The sequence below is a fragment of the Tribolium castaneum genome, chromosome 4 (assembly GCF_031307605.1).
Source record: "Tribolium castaneum strain GA2 chromosome 4, icTriCast1.1, whole genome shotgun sequence".
Lineage (NCBI taxonomy): Eukaryota > Metazoa > Arthropoda > Insecta > Coleoptera > Tenebrionidae > Tribolium > Tribolium castaneum.
In genome coordinates, this window is record NC_087397.1 from 10,059,234 (window position 1) to 10,077,823 (window position 18,590).

General features: G+C 31.9%; 1 protein-coding gene across 1 annotated transcript in view; it reads right to left on the reverse strand.

The window, feature by feature from the left end:
- Positions 1-18,590, reverse strand: part of LOC657944 (lachesin) — a 103,110-nt gene that overhangs the window by 15,286 nt on the left and 69,234 nt on the right. The window contains exon 4 of the mRNA XM_964364.5: positions 1,059-1,229. Coding sequence (XP_969457.2) covers positions 1,059-1,229 — 171 coding nt within the window. The remainder of the gene's footprint in view (positions 1-1,058; positions 1,230-18,590) is intronic.

Below are 18,590 nucleotides of genomic sequence, written 5' to 3' on the forward strand. Positions count from 1 at the left end.
AATTTGTGTGCTTTAAAGTAAAAAAATCAATGCCCGCTTATCAGACTCCCTGCGGACTTGACGTCTGGCAAGTTAGGAAATCACATGAAAAGTTTTAATGATGTATAAAAATAACGCAAACAGAACGGAACATGTAGACACTCAAAGGCAAAAGTGAGGCCGTTTTATGTTAATCGAAATTGCCAAGATAAAACTCCGCGAATGCGTAAAATTTAATTAACCGCTTACTGTAGTTAACAGTTGTTCATTATTCTTGTACCGCCCTTATGAATAAATATTAAAGCGAGTTGATTTATTCCTGTGTTACGTGTACACCTAACTTTGCTGTTTATTACTCCTTATTTACCTGGATGGGACAACGACGCAGATGCCCGTAATGGTTTAATCTAAACTTTCGACGTTCAACAATTTTTGTGCGATCGATTCTTTTCACCACCACATCGAGGTTAATTGTTTGAGCGCTTAAAATGCTTTCGTGTCACTCTGGTAAGCCTCATTAACACCAATAATGACCCAACAAAACGCGGAAATTCGATTATCGGGCGCAAAATCTAAATTATATGGGACAAAAATGGTGGATGCGCCGGGTGCATTATTGAAGCGATCCAAGTTGGCCCGTAGGAATGGTCCTTGATGAAATGGTAATAGCATTGGGGCTTTGATGGGCCCATATGGGAAAATTATAAACATTAGTGACTTCACTCTGAGTAAATTGGCTTCAGAATGGCGAGAGAATCCGAAGTAAAAACCGAGATTATCTCAATAGTATTGTCGAGTCAGTGGTAATAATCCTGAGATTACCATCACCTTATCGTGGCCAGAAAATTGAAAAGATATTGGTTTTTTCCTACTCGACGTGTTTGATTTTAATAAAAATAAAGTGTCCTAAGGGAGTCGCGACTTGATTATTAAAAACTACCTGTCTTGCCTTATTCCAACAACCGAACTCATCCCAGCGGACTAATAGAACAGATAAATTCATTCAAATAACGGCTCTATTGTTGCTCGAACCCACATTTGTGTAATTAGATCCGAAACGATGAAAGATTGTTTTTTACCTCTTTCTTCCTGTCTCGGGCCTTTACGGAGGATAATGGGTTTGGAGTCTTCTCGTTTCCAAGCGATTCGAGGTGTTGGATGACCAGTTGCTCGACACCAAAGGGTTGCATTCTCACCTTCAGACACAGACAAGTCCCCACTCGTGTCGTCATTGATTATGTCGGGAGGAACTGTAAGCAAATTGAAATTCATCACTGAATTTGGATTTCAAACACGCGCCAAAAATACGGATACGTGATAAGAGATGAAGCGGAAACGAAACGCTAAATATTGCAGCGAAAATGGCGGAGGCGCCGGGAAAATATCTAACAGTTTCTTCGTAATAATAGTAATAATAAACACTTTTTTTGAAAAAAGTAAGTAAACCACAGTCTGTCAGCATATTTCTACTTGTTTCAGATGCTAAGGATTGGTCAAGCAGTTTATAATACGAGGGAGAAGTTCACTTATTTCTAGCACATTTTACTGAGATATTCGGAAATAAAATTAACTAGACGCCCTCTGGTGATGACTTTTGAACTATGTCGAAAACAGTAAAGAAATTTTCGTAATGCCACATTTAACTGACATTTAATGAATTGTTCAACAATTTTGCGTGTATAGTGTTAATTACTTACAATAGAAAGAATTACTTTAAAAGTACGTGGTGGTAAATACTAGCGTTGACTTTGGTTCTGTAGTTTTTCGTGGTATAAAGTGTTTATTGTTGGAACTTGAAAGTGGATAAAAAGTGAAAAATATTTAAATTTTGATTACAAAGTGTTATCAAACAGTTGTCTAATTAAAGATTATAAGTAATGGATCACAGCGAACACAAAGTTTGGCTCAAGAAACCAATAAATTAGTGAAGTGTTATGAATTTTAGGTTAGAATTTTCCACTGAAAAAATCATGAAATGCTGCGGTAAATCTACAAAACTACAATAAAGATTAACAACTGCTGATACATTTAAACGTAAATTATGCCAAAAGGTAGGCTTTTCAATGTCTTTGTAATAATTTTCCAATAAAGAAAGTGAACCAAAGAGTCATTCGTTATTCGTGTTTTCCTCGTCATCTCTCATTTGTCAACATAAGTTTTTTGCATCAAAGATGCAATAATCATTCTGCATAGGCAATGTAATAATTGTGAAGCCCCAAAATTCGTACAACGCTCAAAATATCCGAATAAACATTTTCCCGCCATTTATGGTTACTGTTTTCGACCTAGCTCAGTGGCGCCCCCAACGGTAATTTTACTTCCGAATATTGCCGTTATATAACGTTATATACAGGTCCAGCTCTGGATACGTTTTCTGTAGCTCAGTTATTAGTAAAGTTGGACTCTAGAACGTATTTTAAGAAAATATTTTTGATTATACAGAGTATCTCAAAAAAGTATGACGTCAACGTAGTATTTTTTTAATGGTATGCTATATTTCTTTGTACTCGTTAAGATACCTTTTTAGCTTCTTACATGTCCCTAAAGTGTTTTCAAGTCTGTTGAAGGATTATTAAAAAAATAAAATAAAAAAAACTACATATTTTATTTTAAAAATTAAAAGAAAATAGAAGCAATGTTTTTTTAATGACATTATTACCAAGTACATGTTGGACACGGTCTAATTGACTTTAGTAACAATTTTTTCAAACTTTTCAAACTTTAGAGCTTTATATTTTGGTTATTTCAAATACAACTCCTATTTATGTTTGTCCCCCATTTGATGGGGAATTAGAATAACATTTTTTCTTACACAACCCTAACATAAATCTCAACACATTCTGAGTTATTTGTTAAAAACTTGTTTTGTCTAGTATTTTGATTACAAATTTAATGAACAAATGTCGAAGATAGTTTCAAGTTTGATGAGAATAAAATGTAAACATGCAAACGTGTTGTAATTTAGATCAATCAAACTTAATTAATAAGTCTGTTAGACTTTGTACAAGACGTATGTACTAATAATCTCATCAAGAAAGCACTGTTGTAACTTTTTATTAATATAAAACTAAAGGTGTAAAACCGATGTAATTCCTGAATTAATTAAAATTTTTTTTAAAACTAATAGCATGCCATTAAAAGAAAATGTTATTATGACGTCATATTTTTTTGGAGCACTATGTATAATTATAAAGATTTTCCTGAATTTTCCTGGGTTTAAATAATATCTACAATATATCAAAAGTTTAACTTAAATAAGGACTGAGCTACAGAAGACGGGAGCTAGACTGGACCATCCTGTATGTGTTTTATAGTTAACCACAAAGATAATGAATTCGCCAAAACTAAATAAAATTATAATATATATAATATAATATAATATATATATATATATATATATATATATATATATATATATATATATATATATAATTAACTAATAAAATAATTTTTTTTCCTTTCTACCTGTGAATCCTTTTAATCCTACATTGTTAAGCTGGGTTCTGAGAATTTTCCCAAAAAAAGATACGCTAAAATTTTAGAAGCTCTTGCAGCAGTAATGGAAAAAATTGATAAATCAGATCAATTCAAACAGAATTCAACTTTGCAAATGCATTTACGTTAAAAATTTTAACTAAACCGAAAATTAATTCAGCTATTAATGCTAGTCAAACACAGAACCACAAAACAGTGAATAGTACGTTTTTTTAATAAGTTTGAGCAACTCTTATTTTTGGACAAAAATTGAAAAAATTAACTCAAAAACACTGACAAAATACGTAATTTTTCGCATTTCGATGAATACGTGTGATGGTTTTTAACTTCAAGTAATTTGTCTTTGAAAGAAATTAGTAATTAAGCGACCGTTACTCACAAGCCAGATGGTTGTGAAAAAATGGTGGATGCGTCGGTAAAATATTTAACCACAATACTTAACGTGATTGTGTTTGTTGGTTTTCGAAGAAATAGGACATTAAGCAATTGTTGCTTACAACGCAGTTGATGATGAAAATGGTGGAGGCGCCGAGCTGATTTTTAAAACAGTTTATTTTCAATGTAGTCGCAATCTGCTTACGAGTCCCGACAAATATTATTCGTCGTAAGGAGGCAGACTGATTGTGTGAATAAGTAATCGGATATCGGAAGGTTGAAGGAGGGTTCGTGAGTGCATAACTGTGTTCGCATTAACTTTAAAATCTCAACTTTGTTCGTGTTAGTGTTCGTTTAGATTTCCGTATAGCTAATGCGTGTGTGTTTAGTTAGTTTAATTCGTCGAGAGAAAGTTTGGGCACTTGAGACGTTTTAAGTGAGTTTGGTAAGTGCATTTGTTGCGTATTTCGTGTCAAGGGATGCATATCATGGGAGATATCGTTTGGGCTTGTTTACCTGAACGGCAGTTCAGCGTTCCGTTTGTGATTTTGATTATCAGGTTACAGCGCAGAGTTAAAGTGATTTGAGAGGACTACAATGTAACTATTAGACGAATTAGTCGCTGGGTAAATGCAATAGTTAACGAATTAATTTTGTGTTTTCATTACGTTCGGATTGTTCGGCTTCTCTAATTAAAAAGTTTGAGTTTTATTGGATTATTATTTATGTTTCGCGCCGGTTCTGTTAGTTTTAGTCGCAGTTAAGCCAAAATGTAATAATCAAACACAACTGATACCGTTTGGAAATTGGTTGTCGACAAGGTATCTACGTAACTAATTAGTATTTGTTGTGTAAACAGCAACAAAGTTATAATTTGAATAGCTTTGAGTAGTGTTTCGTATCTTCTAAAACAAATATTGTGTTACACAACTCGAAACAAAAATACGAAAAGAACCAACTCGAATCAAACATTTAGAAAAACTTACGACTGATAGAATATAAAGTGTTGGATCCTTTATAAAACTTTTATCGCAAACTTTTCAAATCCAACTGCTTTATCCAAGATTTGTACAAGTGTTTCAAGTCGTTTATTTTTCGGCAAATTCCCGCTACACTGAGGTCAATTAGAATTATCTAGTGTTGATAGTGGGTCCTCCTGGACTGTTGCGGTCTGGCGGTCCTTCTAACCTAATTGCTCCTTGGCTTCCGTGTTTCTCCAACAGGCACCTCTGAGGCCGCGACGCTCCCAACAAATCCCACATCGGCCCACTTACGACCATTATGTGCGTCGACAATTGCTAGGGGGTTTTTACACGGACCGCTCGTATATCTTTCCAACAAATTAGACCAATATACAATGTGCTGATCCCACGAGATGCCGCTTAAACCCGCACAAGTTATAAACACATCAACGTGTCGTGACGAATTTAAATATGGATGGTCTTGCTCGCAAAACGCACAAAAAACACACATAGACTGCCGCAACCAAGACAACTTCGCCTCTTATTAAACTAATACCAGATTTTTTTCTTATTATTACTTGGAAGGAATCAGACTGTGATATGAGATTTGTACGGTTATTATTTAATAAATATGTTTTAGAAATACTAACAATATTGTGTAAATAATGTGATTTGAGTCTTTAGCTTCGCCTTAGCACAACGGTTTGTGCATGCGTCCACAGTTTTAAATCTTTTTACATTAAACTACAATGTTGTTTATCTGAAGTCACAACTAGACATGAAATTAATAAAAAAAAACTTCAAATGGTGTGGATATGAGGAACAATTTTGGCGTAATGCTTTCAAAAGCTGAAGAATTGAGATGCTAATGTATAGTTAAAGTTATAGATTCAATATTTACTATTCTTGCTGAAAGAAACTAAACATTCGTCTGTAAAAAAATGAAAATAATTGATACAGTTATATTTTTGGTTTGAAGAATTATGTATAAAAAAATTAAAGACCGTTAAAAATTATTAAGCTTTTTTAATGTCATTTGTATATATTCATTTTATCCTTTTTCTTACGATCGACACCTCTCTACCTAAGGAATAAGTTTTATTCTAGAATACTCAACCCAACTATCAAAACCAATTAGAACATATATATGTTCTATTCGGAAGTAAAATTACCGTTGGGGGCGCCACTGAGCTAGGTCGAAAACAGTAACCATAAATGACGGGAAAATGTTTATTCGGATATTTTGAGCGTTATACGAATTTTGAGGCTTCACAATTATTACATTGCCTATGCGGAATGATTATTGCATCTTTGATGCAAGAAACTTATGTTGACAAATGAGAGATGACGAGGAAAACACGAATAACGAATGACTGTTTGGTTCACTTTCTTTATTGGAAAATTATTACAAAGACATTGAAAAGCCTACCTTTTGGCATAATTTACGTTTAAATGTATCAGCAGTTGTTAATCTTTATTGTAGTTTTGTAGATTTACCGCAGCATTTCATGATATTTCAGTGGAAAATTCTAACCTAAAATTCATAGCACTTCACTAATTTATTGGTTTCTTGAGCCAAACTTTGTGTTCGCTGTGATCCATTACTTATAATCTTTAATTAGACAACTGTTTGATAACACTTTGTAATCAAAATTTAAATCTTTTTCACTTTTTATCCACTTTCAAGTTCCAACAATAAACACTTTATACCACGAAAAACTACAGAACCAAAGTCAACGCTAGTATTTACCACCACGTACTTTTAAAGTAATTCTTTCTATTGTAAGTAATTAACACTATACACGCAAAATTATTGAACAATTCATTAAATGTCAGTTAAATGTGGCATTACCAAAATTTCTTTACTGTTTTCGACATAGTTCAAAAGTCATCACCAGAGGGCGATTAGTTAATTTTATTTCCGAATACATATTTGTTATACAGGGTCGCCAAATATATTATAAAATAGTTAAATATATTATAAAAACTATTCATCAAAACTTATTGAAATTTGGTATATGCTTAAGAGTATATAAATTCCAGCGTTTCAAATGTTTAAATTTAAATATGGATGGTCTTGCTCGCAAAACGCACAAAAAACACACATAGACTGCCGCAACCAAGACAACGTCGCCTCTTATTAAACAAATACCAGTTTTTTTTGTCAGACTGTGATATGCCGGTTTTTAATAATCTTAATATAGCGACGTAGAGATTTGTACGGTTATTATTTAGTAAATATGTTTTGGAAATACCAACAATATTGTGTAAATAATGTGGTTTGAGTCTTTAGCTTCGCCTTAGCACAACTGTTTGTACATGCGTCCACTGTTTTATATCTTTTTTCATTAAACTGCAAGGCAGTCTATCTGAAGTCACAACTGAAAATTGAATTGAAAATTCGTTTTAACGAGACATAAAATTAATAAAAAATACTTCAAATGGTGTGGGTGAGGAACAATTTCGACGTAATGCTTCCAAAAGCTGAAGAATTGAGATGCTAATGTAATGTTAAAGTTATGGACTTATTATTTACTATTCTTGTTAAGAGAAACTAAACATTCGCCTGTAAAAAATTCAAAATAATTGATACCGTTATATTTTTGGTTTGAAGAATCATGTATCAAAAAAATTAAAGACCTGGGATCGTTAAAAACTGTTAAGCTTTTTAATTTCGTTTGTCTGTATTTATTTATCGTTTATTTTTAAGATCGACACCTCTCTACCTAAAGAATAAGTTTTATTCTAGAAAAAGCAACCTAACTGACCTAACATAGATATGTTCTATACATATTTGTTATACAGGGTTGCCAAAAAGTACGAGTGCAGTTTAATATTATAAAAACTATTTATCAAAACTTATTAGAATTTGGTATATGGTTAAGAGTATATAAATTCCAGCGTTTCAGATGTTTATCAAATTTGAATCTCTCTTTGTTCTGGCTAACTTAATTTTTTTTAAATGACAATAAGGGTCAATTTTAATATTTTCAACTAAAGCATTTTTTCTGACTTCTGTGATGTAATAACACATGCATATCTTGTTTAAATAGAAACATAAAAAAATTATCGAACTAATAAAATTTTGAAAACTGTAACTGCTAGCCTTGGAAATATTATTTTTGACCTATCTTGCTTTTAAAAAAAATCAAGTTAGTCTTGTATTTTTAAGATAAAATAATAATAAATAAATAATTAATTAAAATAAAAAAGTTGTTATTTATTAATAGATTTTCTTGGCGTGATTAACTTTGTCCAACTGGCGGACTGTTGTTGCAAATAGATGTAAAAGAATATTCATTTTTTACTTCTCATCTTAATAAATTCTTTCTGATTTCTTGCTCATAAGAGACTGACAATGGTTTTTCTTTTTATAGATTTTTTTTTAGTTTTTAGTTGAATAATAATTTCCAAAATAATTTTTATTTCTACATTGTTTTAGTCTTATTTTTCTTTATTATTTTTATATTTTTATATTTTCTGGTACTTTTCTTTGAGTTTAAATTGAATAGTTTCAAGCTAGACCTCATCTTTTCTTCGGTTTTATTATTGTTTAATTGTATTCAATAAAATACAATAAAAACATAATCATGATTTATTTAGTAACTCAATGTGGCGAAGCTGAACGTAGTGACTTACTCACTTTGACTCCGAGTAACATGCTGCTATTTTCTTCGTAAATGTATTTTTTTAGATAAACTGCTGAAGACAGAGATTTTTCAGATGCATTGCTACTGACTTTGTTACATTATCATGACCTGACCTGACCTGACCTAACCATGAACTTCATTCTGATTCATTTCTCGTTTTGGTATTTCACAAAAATAATCAATTTTCAAAAGCATCATGTTTTAAACACAGATAATGTCTGTATTTTGTTACATATTCCTAATGTTCTTCTCTTATAACAGTAACGACCGCTTCCTATTTGTTTAAGTGTCAGGTAGATGGGTAAAAATTTGTGAATTGGCAAAAGTGTGGCCAAAAATACAACTTTTACCTGTGGTATTTAGTCAAGAAAGTTTTTGGATAAATAAAATTTATCTTTACAAGTAATCATTTCTCAACGTTAGCAAAGTTGTTAAAAAAAATTATAAACAATTTACATAAAAAAATTGCCAACATTATATCATATGTACGAGAGCTTTTAAACCAATTGTTTGTTTGAACCAATTGTTTTGAAACTTTTTGTTATAAAATAAATAAATTTATCTATTATAATAATTAAAATACCACAGGGTATGTTCTGGGCATTGGGATTTGATGTGATATTATTTAGTTTCTGTTTAATCTTTATTATGTTTTATAGAATTATTTTTATAAAAACTTACTATGTTTGAATAAAAAACACTTAAGTTTAAAGGCGAGAACTAATTCAGTGAAACTACTAATCTTTTAGTTGGTTATGTCTTTGTTAAAGGGCCGTTATGTTGTACTTCTGGGTAAATCCTTCGCTGTGTGCAAGTCTAGCTGGGACAGATTGTGTAATTTCGGGTCTTATTTGTGCACCAATCTATTCACATTTAGGGCCATGACTGTATTGTTTGTAGAGGTTTCGTTTGGCAAAACCTTGACCCGAGGTCTGTTATATTCGTGATATGTAGACAAATGGGGCCATTATCCTGTCCCTGCTAATTAAATGAAAATTTTTGAACATGGCAATTAGTGTCGCTCGTAACTGGAGCATCTCTGGGTTAATAAACAAGGCAATATCTCCTAAAATAATAAAATTAAACCAGAGGCCGTTTAGGGTAATTGTAGTGCTGGAAATTTAAAAAATTGTCTTTTTGTGTGCCGGCATAGAAACAGTTAATTTGAAACGCAAACCGCTTAAACGGCCGTCCGTGCATGTTCGAAACGCCATTACATAGTGCAATAAAAGGAAAAGTTGATGCAGCGCGCTCTACCGGACCTAATCCGATATGATTTAGTGCGGAAGTGTAATAATTCTGCGCGCGCTTCGTGGACATGTATAAATGTATGGAAATGTGAACGAAATCTTGAAATATCTTTCACTTTTTTGCCAGTATCCTGAGTGAAATATGTCCATATATGGCCAGTTGAGCATTTTATATATCGGCCTACATTTTTATGTTTTACGCCAACAGAAATTCAATCCCGACACCTTTTTCGGCCCACACGACCGTGCCATAAATCTCGCAAAGTGTTTTAATCATAAGAATGTGCTCCCGAATTCACATCCACTGCTTAAACATCCTGAAATATGTCTTTAAACTAACTAAAAACACTGCGCTATTAAATCTTCGACTGCGAATATACTCAAATTATAAATCTTTTCCTAATCCGAAACTACACGACTTTATTTCGATTTATTCCACCTACAGCCAAATCTACGCGTAAAAGTAGCAATTTTCTCTTTCTCACTTTTCTAATAAATCTCTTGTCACACGTTAGTTGACTCACACTTTACAACAGACATTGAAATGCCAACAATAGCGTCTTTTCTTACGGAAAATCCAATTTATTCGCAATAATCGCTCACTGACAGATGTGCATCACAATCGGATCATTCTTTTTAATATCCGGTTAACAAATGGGCGCGCAAATCTCACCCACTAAGCACACACACGTAGATCTACGTTTTTCTAACGTTATAGCGGTTAATATTTGCAACGTTGTTATTTGGTTGTATGCTTACGTTTTATTTTAACGTTTATGTTACGTAGTTTTAAAATCATTTTTATTTGTTTTACCAATCCTTTACGTTCAAAGTTCGTCTTAACTTAAAGTTGTATTTACGTAAAAAACGTAAAAGAACTTTAACGTTGGTCTTAAACGTATAATTAACGTCTCAAAAAAAAACTGAATTTGGTTGTAATTTTTGTAACTTGAACCAACAACAAAAAATCATCACAAAGCACAATAGTATATTATTATACGAGTTTTATAAGACGTTCTATTGTGGCGCGAATGGTTTTAGAGCACGACGAAAGAGTGCGTCAATAGAATGAGTGTCACAGTTAAGTCTTATAAAACAAGTGTAATATACTGTTTTTTTTACTTTCAGTTTTTGTTGTTTGTTTTTGTTTAGTTTAACTTACTGAAATTTGTTCAAAATATTTCTTCTTAAGTTTGTTAATTTTTCGGGCTTAATCAATAAACGACTTGACGCTGTTGACCGATCACACACAAAATTGCAATGATGACTGATGACACTGCCAATACAACTCCTAAAAATTCACTAAAAGGAGTTGCACAAAAGTTCTCTTTGTGAAACTTCTTTCAGTTTTACAATAAATATGCTGTAAAACCAAAAAAAAAGAATTTTGTGAGACTGTTGCATCTAAAAAAAAGGTGCAAATTTATTTAAAGAATTTTGGTGGAGGCGCCGGGCTAGAAAATATGTCTTAGTAATTTATTTGCAATATTCGCACACTGACAGATGTGCATCACAATTGGATAATTTTTTTTGATTCGGTTAACAATTGGGTTTTACTTCTCCAGAAATTCAGAAATATTTTTTTTAATATTAATTTTTATACGTTTCAATTAAAATAAAGGTGGTATTATGTTACATTACTGAATTCGGAAAAAAATGCTGCTTTAATAATTATTAAGTTTGACCTTTCGTACTATTAAAAAATCAAGTTAGCCTTGTATTTTCAAAATAAATCACGATAGACATTTAAAAAAGCTCTCAGATGAGTGATGAATTTAAACATTTTTAACTGTTTACCAAATTTAAAGGTTCTCTGTTAAACCGTTCTGAAAATTTTTAACTGTATCCATACTTTTTAGCAACCCTGTATATAACGGTGACTATTTAATTGTATAAGAAACGGAGAATATATAGTAAATAACTATCATAGTAATAACTACTCTTGTATCTATTTTTGACAGTCATTATAAATTATTATAAAAACGGGTAAAAAACAGGAAAAACACTTAAAAACAAGTTTTTTAAATAATATCTGCTTTTAGGAAAATAGGAAGAAGTGCAGTGCTGGTATTATACAATATTACAATTGCAGTTTTATTTAAAAGATAACGTGCTTTCAAATATTTAATAATTGTGAGTAAAGCAAGTTATTTAAAATGATATTTTGAATGTTGAGTGTAGAATCGAATAAAATTAGACCCACACAAAAATGTTCCGATTCATGGTTAAGTTTTACGATATAGGAAAAAATGGTTTTTCATAAAATGTATAAAAAAGTTACCTAAATAAATTGTATTCATATTCCATGTAATGGGCCCGAAAAAAACTTTATTTTTAGAAAGGACTTTTAGAATAAAATTATCTGAATAAAAAGAGCTTTTTGCTTGTTGACGTTAATTAATGGTTATTATTAATTATATTCTATAATTTTATGTAATATTTTTACACTATAAGATCGTTAAAATACTTACTAAAAAAACGTTAATGTTTTACTTTACAAATAACGTTATTTCCGCGAAAAAATTTTTGCGTTAATTCAACGGTTTTAGCAAACCTGTATCGAACAGATGTAAAACAGGGCTAAAAAAGTTGTCTTTGTTCCGGTAAAAGTTCGGGTCTGTTTATTGTATAATCTATTTTTGGTTTCTCGTTTTGGCTTAATATGCTTTTGTGTGTAATAGCGGCACATCATCTCTATCTGACGTTTTCTAATAAGCCTCTGAGATATAACATAAAAGGTTTTAAACACAAACTTTAGTTGGCTTTAATGGAGCAATTTTAGCTTTCATTTGCCGCTTTTTGGTTTATCTTCTTAAAATATTTCCGTAATCTAAAATCCCGGCTAGTTTAAATCTAAAATAATTAGGTGCTTTTAGCGAAAATAGTCGAGTTTACGAGCGAATTTTTTCCGTTAATTTGGATGAGGGTTTTTGTATGTTAAAAGAGATCGATTTATATTTTGAACATCATTACGTCGGGACGTTGCTTTCCTGTCAAGATCAGATCTTGTCTGTTGAATTAGTCTGTCTCAGAAGCTGCATCCTGAAAATTTATGGTCTTCCAGATAGCCTGAAATTCTTTTATAGGTAACATTATAATAAAATTCAATTTAAAAAATCCATGTGTCTGTAGTAAATAAGATAAAGTGCTTTTGTCTGGCTCGTAAAATAGCAACGGCTACGTGTTACCTACAAGCTAAACAATTATTTACGTTTAAGGCCCCACACGAGGCGCTTGTACATTCATTTATAAATTCCTGATAATTAGGAAATTCAATTCGAGCACAGTTGGCATTTCCAGTCTTGTACTCCTCACTCCTCTTATTGGTTCAAGAGCAATACACACTAAAATAAACGGTGTAAGCTCGCTCTCTTGTTTAAATTTCGCGTCTCGAAATTTCGAGCACAATTCATTTTGGCTGCTTTGAAGGCGCACAGGTCGAGTGCATTACTTGTTTTAAAGCGAATCTAATAAACATGCCGCTCATCCAATTACGCGACTATCATTTCTATGCAAACTTTACCATATCACTTAGAACCTAATTGTTTCGCTAATGAGCTTAGACTGCAAATATTTGAGCGAAAATCGGTCGCATTGCGCGAGTTTTTGCGTGATTTCGGTAATTGGCAGGACAGAAACGTGCGATATCTAAATTTATGGGCAAGGTTTCGCAGGAGTCGCCGTCTTTAGCCATCTGTCTGATGATTAATAGAGGAAAATAACGGCGGTGAAAAATCGAGCGGTGTTTATTGATGACAGTAAATGTCAAAGGACGGCAATTTATATTTTCTTCCGGAGTTCCAGCTCGCGCTGTACGGAAATATGAAATTGCACAGATGAGATGGAAACATATTTTTTAGCGGCGAACTCGGCGCGTAATAAATAGGTGCACTTTTATTTTGACACGTTTATCTTATGAATGATTATTTTAAAGTATTTCCGAGAGAAGGTTCGCATACGTGGACCGGGAATGAGTTTTTCCGGAACCATCCAATAACGGTAATAGCCAAAGTTGCAAACATTTAAAATCCCTGTATGGAATTCTTGCCATTTGTCCCGGCTGAATGTAAAAATTAAGTTATCTAAACTACAATTACACTCTCGAGATGAAATTTGTGGCAACATTTAGCTTTAATTGCCAGGGTCGTGTACGGTCAGATAACACGCTTTTTATTTTTATTTTGCCCCCGTTCTATGACTTGTTTATTTTTACACGCAAATTGCCATAATTAAATTGCTCTTAAAATATGCCACACACAAATTTCACTCCAGACCTGATAACGCAAACAGATTATCAGACTTTAATTAAACGCGATTTGCTTTCGCAATTTTTTCATTGCGAATTAACGAGCCTGGAGGCAATTGCGCTCTAAACACACCGGTTACAGAAAAATCGAACCCAAACCACAGAGACATTTGGGACCAGAGCTGAGCTATTTTGCAAAACGTTCAATTTATACGAACAGTTTTGGTGGAGGCGCCGGATGAAGGCAACGCCTTGGCTGTCTTAGGATTAATTTCTGTGCTAATGAATAAATGTAATTTTTGTTTACAATTAGGTTTGCTTTTTATTAATATTAACTGTGATAATAATATCTTTATTTTTTGGACCTCAAACACTTATAGACAAAATCACGAAGGTTTGCGTGTCGGGATGAGCTTTTCTCCTTTGTCATTTATGATTAAAAATTTATTTATGAGTGTGTAAACAAACAGTTGTAGGGTCAATAAAAGATATAAATTTATGTCTACACGGACTTGACTTGAACCATACACAAAAATTCGGCACAAAGCACGGTAGTATATTATTACACGAGTCTTATAAGACGTTCTATTGTGGCACGAATGGTTTTGGAGCAAGACGAAAAAGTGCTTTAATAGAATGGGTGCCACAATTAAGTTTTATAAAACGAGTGTGTAATATACTATTTTTTCTACTTTCTTTTTTTGTTGTTTGTTGTTGTTTAGTTTAACCTATTGAAATCTGTTCAAACTATTTCCTTTTAATTTTGTTAATTATTTGGGCTTTATCAATAAACGACTTGACGCTGTTGACAGATTACACACTAAATTACAATGATGGCAGATGACACCTAGCCTAGCACTTCCAATACAACTCCTAAAAATTTACTAAGACTGTAACTACTTTCAGTATTACAACAAGTTTTTTGTGATACCAAAGTAGAAAACAGAACTTTGTGAGACTGACGCATTTAAAAAAATGTACAAACTTATTTAATTAAATTCATTTAGTTTTGGTGGAGGCGCCGGGTTAGAAGTAATGTTTTAGTCGTTTGTTTTATGACTATTATTATTTAAAAGTAAGTGTTTTTTAATTATTATTAATATCTATACTTTTTGATTGAAAACAAAAACAAATTGTTTCAAAATATTTATCACAAAACCACAAAAGAACTTTAGCGCAAACTGTGCTACAATAAAAAAAGTGTAAAAAATGGTTTGAATAATTCTGGTAGAGGCGTCGGGATGGAAGAATATCTTTCTTGTATTTATTTTATGGTTATTAATTTGTCAGGGTTTAAATATTATATTTTTTTATTTTTATGTAGGTGTGTTTTTTTATAAATGTCAAATGAACTTTTAAACACAACAGCTACAAAAAAAATTTTACGCAAACTACAAAGAAATTTTGAAGCAGAGTGAAAAATTTTCAAAAATGTTCAAATTTATTCAATATTACAGATTGATAGCAGTGTTTAAAAACACTTTCAGGAACATTGTATATTAGTACTTTAGTGAAATTAAAAATTATTTTTACTTTTCAAATTTATTTATTTATACCAGTTTGTTTATACCATTGTGGTTCAAATGACTAACCTGTTATCATGACAACTTATATAAAAGTTAATGCCAAGAACACGCTATTTACACCACAATGGGCTCTAAAGAACTGGACAGCTAATAGTGTTTATTTGTTGTTGTGATCATCATCAGAATTTACTGATTACTGTTGTAATATCATGCGTGAATGTCCAAAAGAAATTTACTCGAAGATACCGCAAATAATTAAAATGATGTAAGAAAATATGCAAAATAGCTACTTTTTGATCACTTGTTCTTATGTTCATTTCAAAAACACTCGGATATCAAAGGATTGATATACGTTATTTTAGTTTTATGGTACCAATGATTCGCAAGAATAATTATCTGATGTCAAGTTATTCGAAACAAATTGAAATCATTTTAAATATTTTAATTTAATTTATGATTTCTTTATTGATTTCTCAGCTTTTGTAACACGATTATTAATAAATTTCACAGAATTTTTTTTCCTAAATTATTTTGCAAGATTTACTGTTTGAGATTGTTAACAATCTATGGAATTATTATGCCTTTTTTTAAATTGAACATAAGAAAGAATGGGTATGTTTAAAAAGTTAAATAAATTTTCTGTATAATATGCTACTAGAACCAGCATAACAAGCATGTTTAGAAATAGTTTATGTCCTTTCAGCACCAATAAACCTGTAAATTTAAACAATTTCGGTGGATGCGCCGGGCTAGAAGTCTTTTCTTTCACAAAAAACTAAAACAATTAAGCAGTTGTTTACCAATTAAGAGAAGAATAAGGATGTTTAACCTGTTTTTTTTTGTAAATTAGCATAGTTAAAAAAGCGTCCATATTGGATATTATTATCAATCAATACTCTTGGAAATGTGTCAAAGAGAGAAGCAGTGTAGTTAAAAAATAATTTTATTTCAATTTACACGAATGTTTCTGGTCAAGTAGTAGCTAAATTTGCATATAAAATAGTATTTGTTTAATTTTGCCCTAAGTTTTTTTGCCACAGTAAAGTAAAATAACAAATCTCACTTTTAACCTGCATGCCCGAAATTGATAAAAAATATCTTATGATTTATTAAAAAAAACAAGAAAAAAATTAACTGTAACAAATTAATATTTTACTTGTATATGAAGACTCGAAGGGGTAGGGGTTTTATAAAAAAACAGCAAAAGCGACTAATATAAAATGCAATATTTTTATATTATAACATAGTAAAAATAAAAAAAAAATAAAATGCGTTGATGCTTTCCTCTTTAGATTCTGTAAGGTGGTACGACTTAAATCACCCTAAAGAAGTAGTAAATTATTTAAAATTAATATTTGCTTTTTTCAAAGTACACATGTATAACTTTTATTAAGAAAAAACAAAATATTTTTTATTACTTTTTTTCCAGTTCTAACAAACTCTTATCTTATTGTTATAATTTTATTGTTCGTAAGTAAGTTTTTGTGGGTCAGCTAAATTATTTCTTTACTACGTACCACAAAATATAATTATCTTGCCACAAAACCTTTTGCTTTCAATATTACTATTGCTTGCTTAATGTTTCATTATGTGCGGTGGTATTAAAGATAATTTTTTATATTTAATTAAAGAAAAAAATAATTAATTAGATCTGTTTTTTATGAACATTAATATAAAATATAATATAATATAATATAAATATAATAAATATAAATAAATATAAATATAATATAATTAATATAAGTATAAATACAACACAAAGCGTAGAAATTCTGTGAAAGGTTCCAAAATGTTAAAAATTTAGTTGAAGAGTTTTGGTGGATGCGCCGGGTTAGCGGTATATTCTTTTGCCTGTGTAATTTATTCTTAATTTGGTTTGTTTTTTATTCGATATTAATGTTTGCATTTTGTGGTTTCTTCACACAAAAATCCACCAATAACCACAGCAGAATTTGAGTACAGTGTGTTCAATTTTTAAAGCTGTCTAATTTACTCGAACAATTTTGATGGAGATTTTAGGGTAGAGGTAAAGTTTTCACTTGCTTTATTTATGTGCTGCGGGATCAAATGTAATTTTTTACTGTTAATTCGGTTTGCGTTTTTAAATAATTTTGTATTTTCGGCTGTGTAAAAGCTGCTCAGGACAAGTGTCAGTCAGTTTCCCTTGGCTCAGGTGAAAAAGAGCATTTTGAGCGTCACCGTCTGAATAATTCGCCGTGTTGTCAGTCGCAAATTGCGTTCCATATTTTAGTTATTTCTCTTCCGAATTTAATTTAATTTTCGATGCCTCTGGAGTGAATTCGGAATAATCTCGTGTCGTACGGTTTGAATTCCCTTTTGGTCACACCAAATCGATTTTTTCTCTCTCAACAATATTTTATTCAACTAATTAATAAAGTGAAATTTATACCTCCCCGGCCTCTATCTGCGCTATTTCAACGCAGTAACACATCCCGGATTTGATTACAAGTTGATTTTTGGAGAGCGTAATTTCGTCCTCTCGAGACGCCCGAATACATTATTTACGGTATATTGAAGAACCTCCGTATTTCTCTCCTTTATCCGCGTTTACATTTAGTCCGTGAGTTATTCAGTTCTGGGCCTCGAGCTCCGTTAGTTTTAATCAAAATGTTTGTCAATTCCGGTCCGCCTCTTGTCGGATGTAGATTTTATGTTTTCCGAGCGTTCGCCGGAAGTAGATGACTGCTAAAGCCCACCATTGTTGCTGACGTTAATTACGCACGTTCCACATTCGAAGAGAAAGTCCCGCAACGACTGACATTGTAATTATGAGTGGTACTGTTTAACGAGGAAACGGCCGAAGGTGGACCAGGATCGAGGATTTGCGCCCGGAAACGCCACCATACAAGCTCTGACCGATCGGAGATTGCCATGAAAGGGATTTGGAGGGAAGTATTTAGCGGATTCAAAGAATTTCACGCCCAGGCCGAAGCCGGACTTTATCCCCGCAAAATAAAATTCAATAAATTGCTTCCACTTTTTTATTTTTTGCGTTTACGCCAAGACTTTTTCTCTCTATTTTGTACCAAAATTGGATTGTCTCGAACATAAATGGAAAGGGTGAAAGAGTACGGATTTTTGCAACA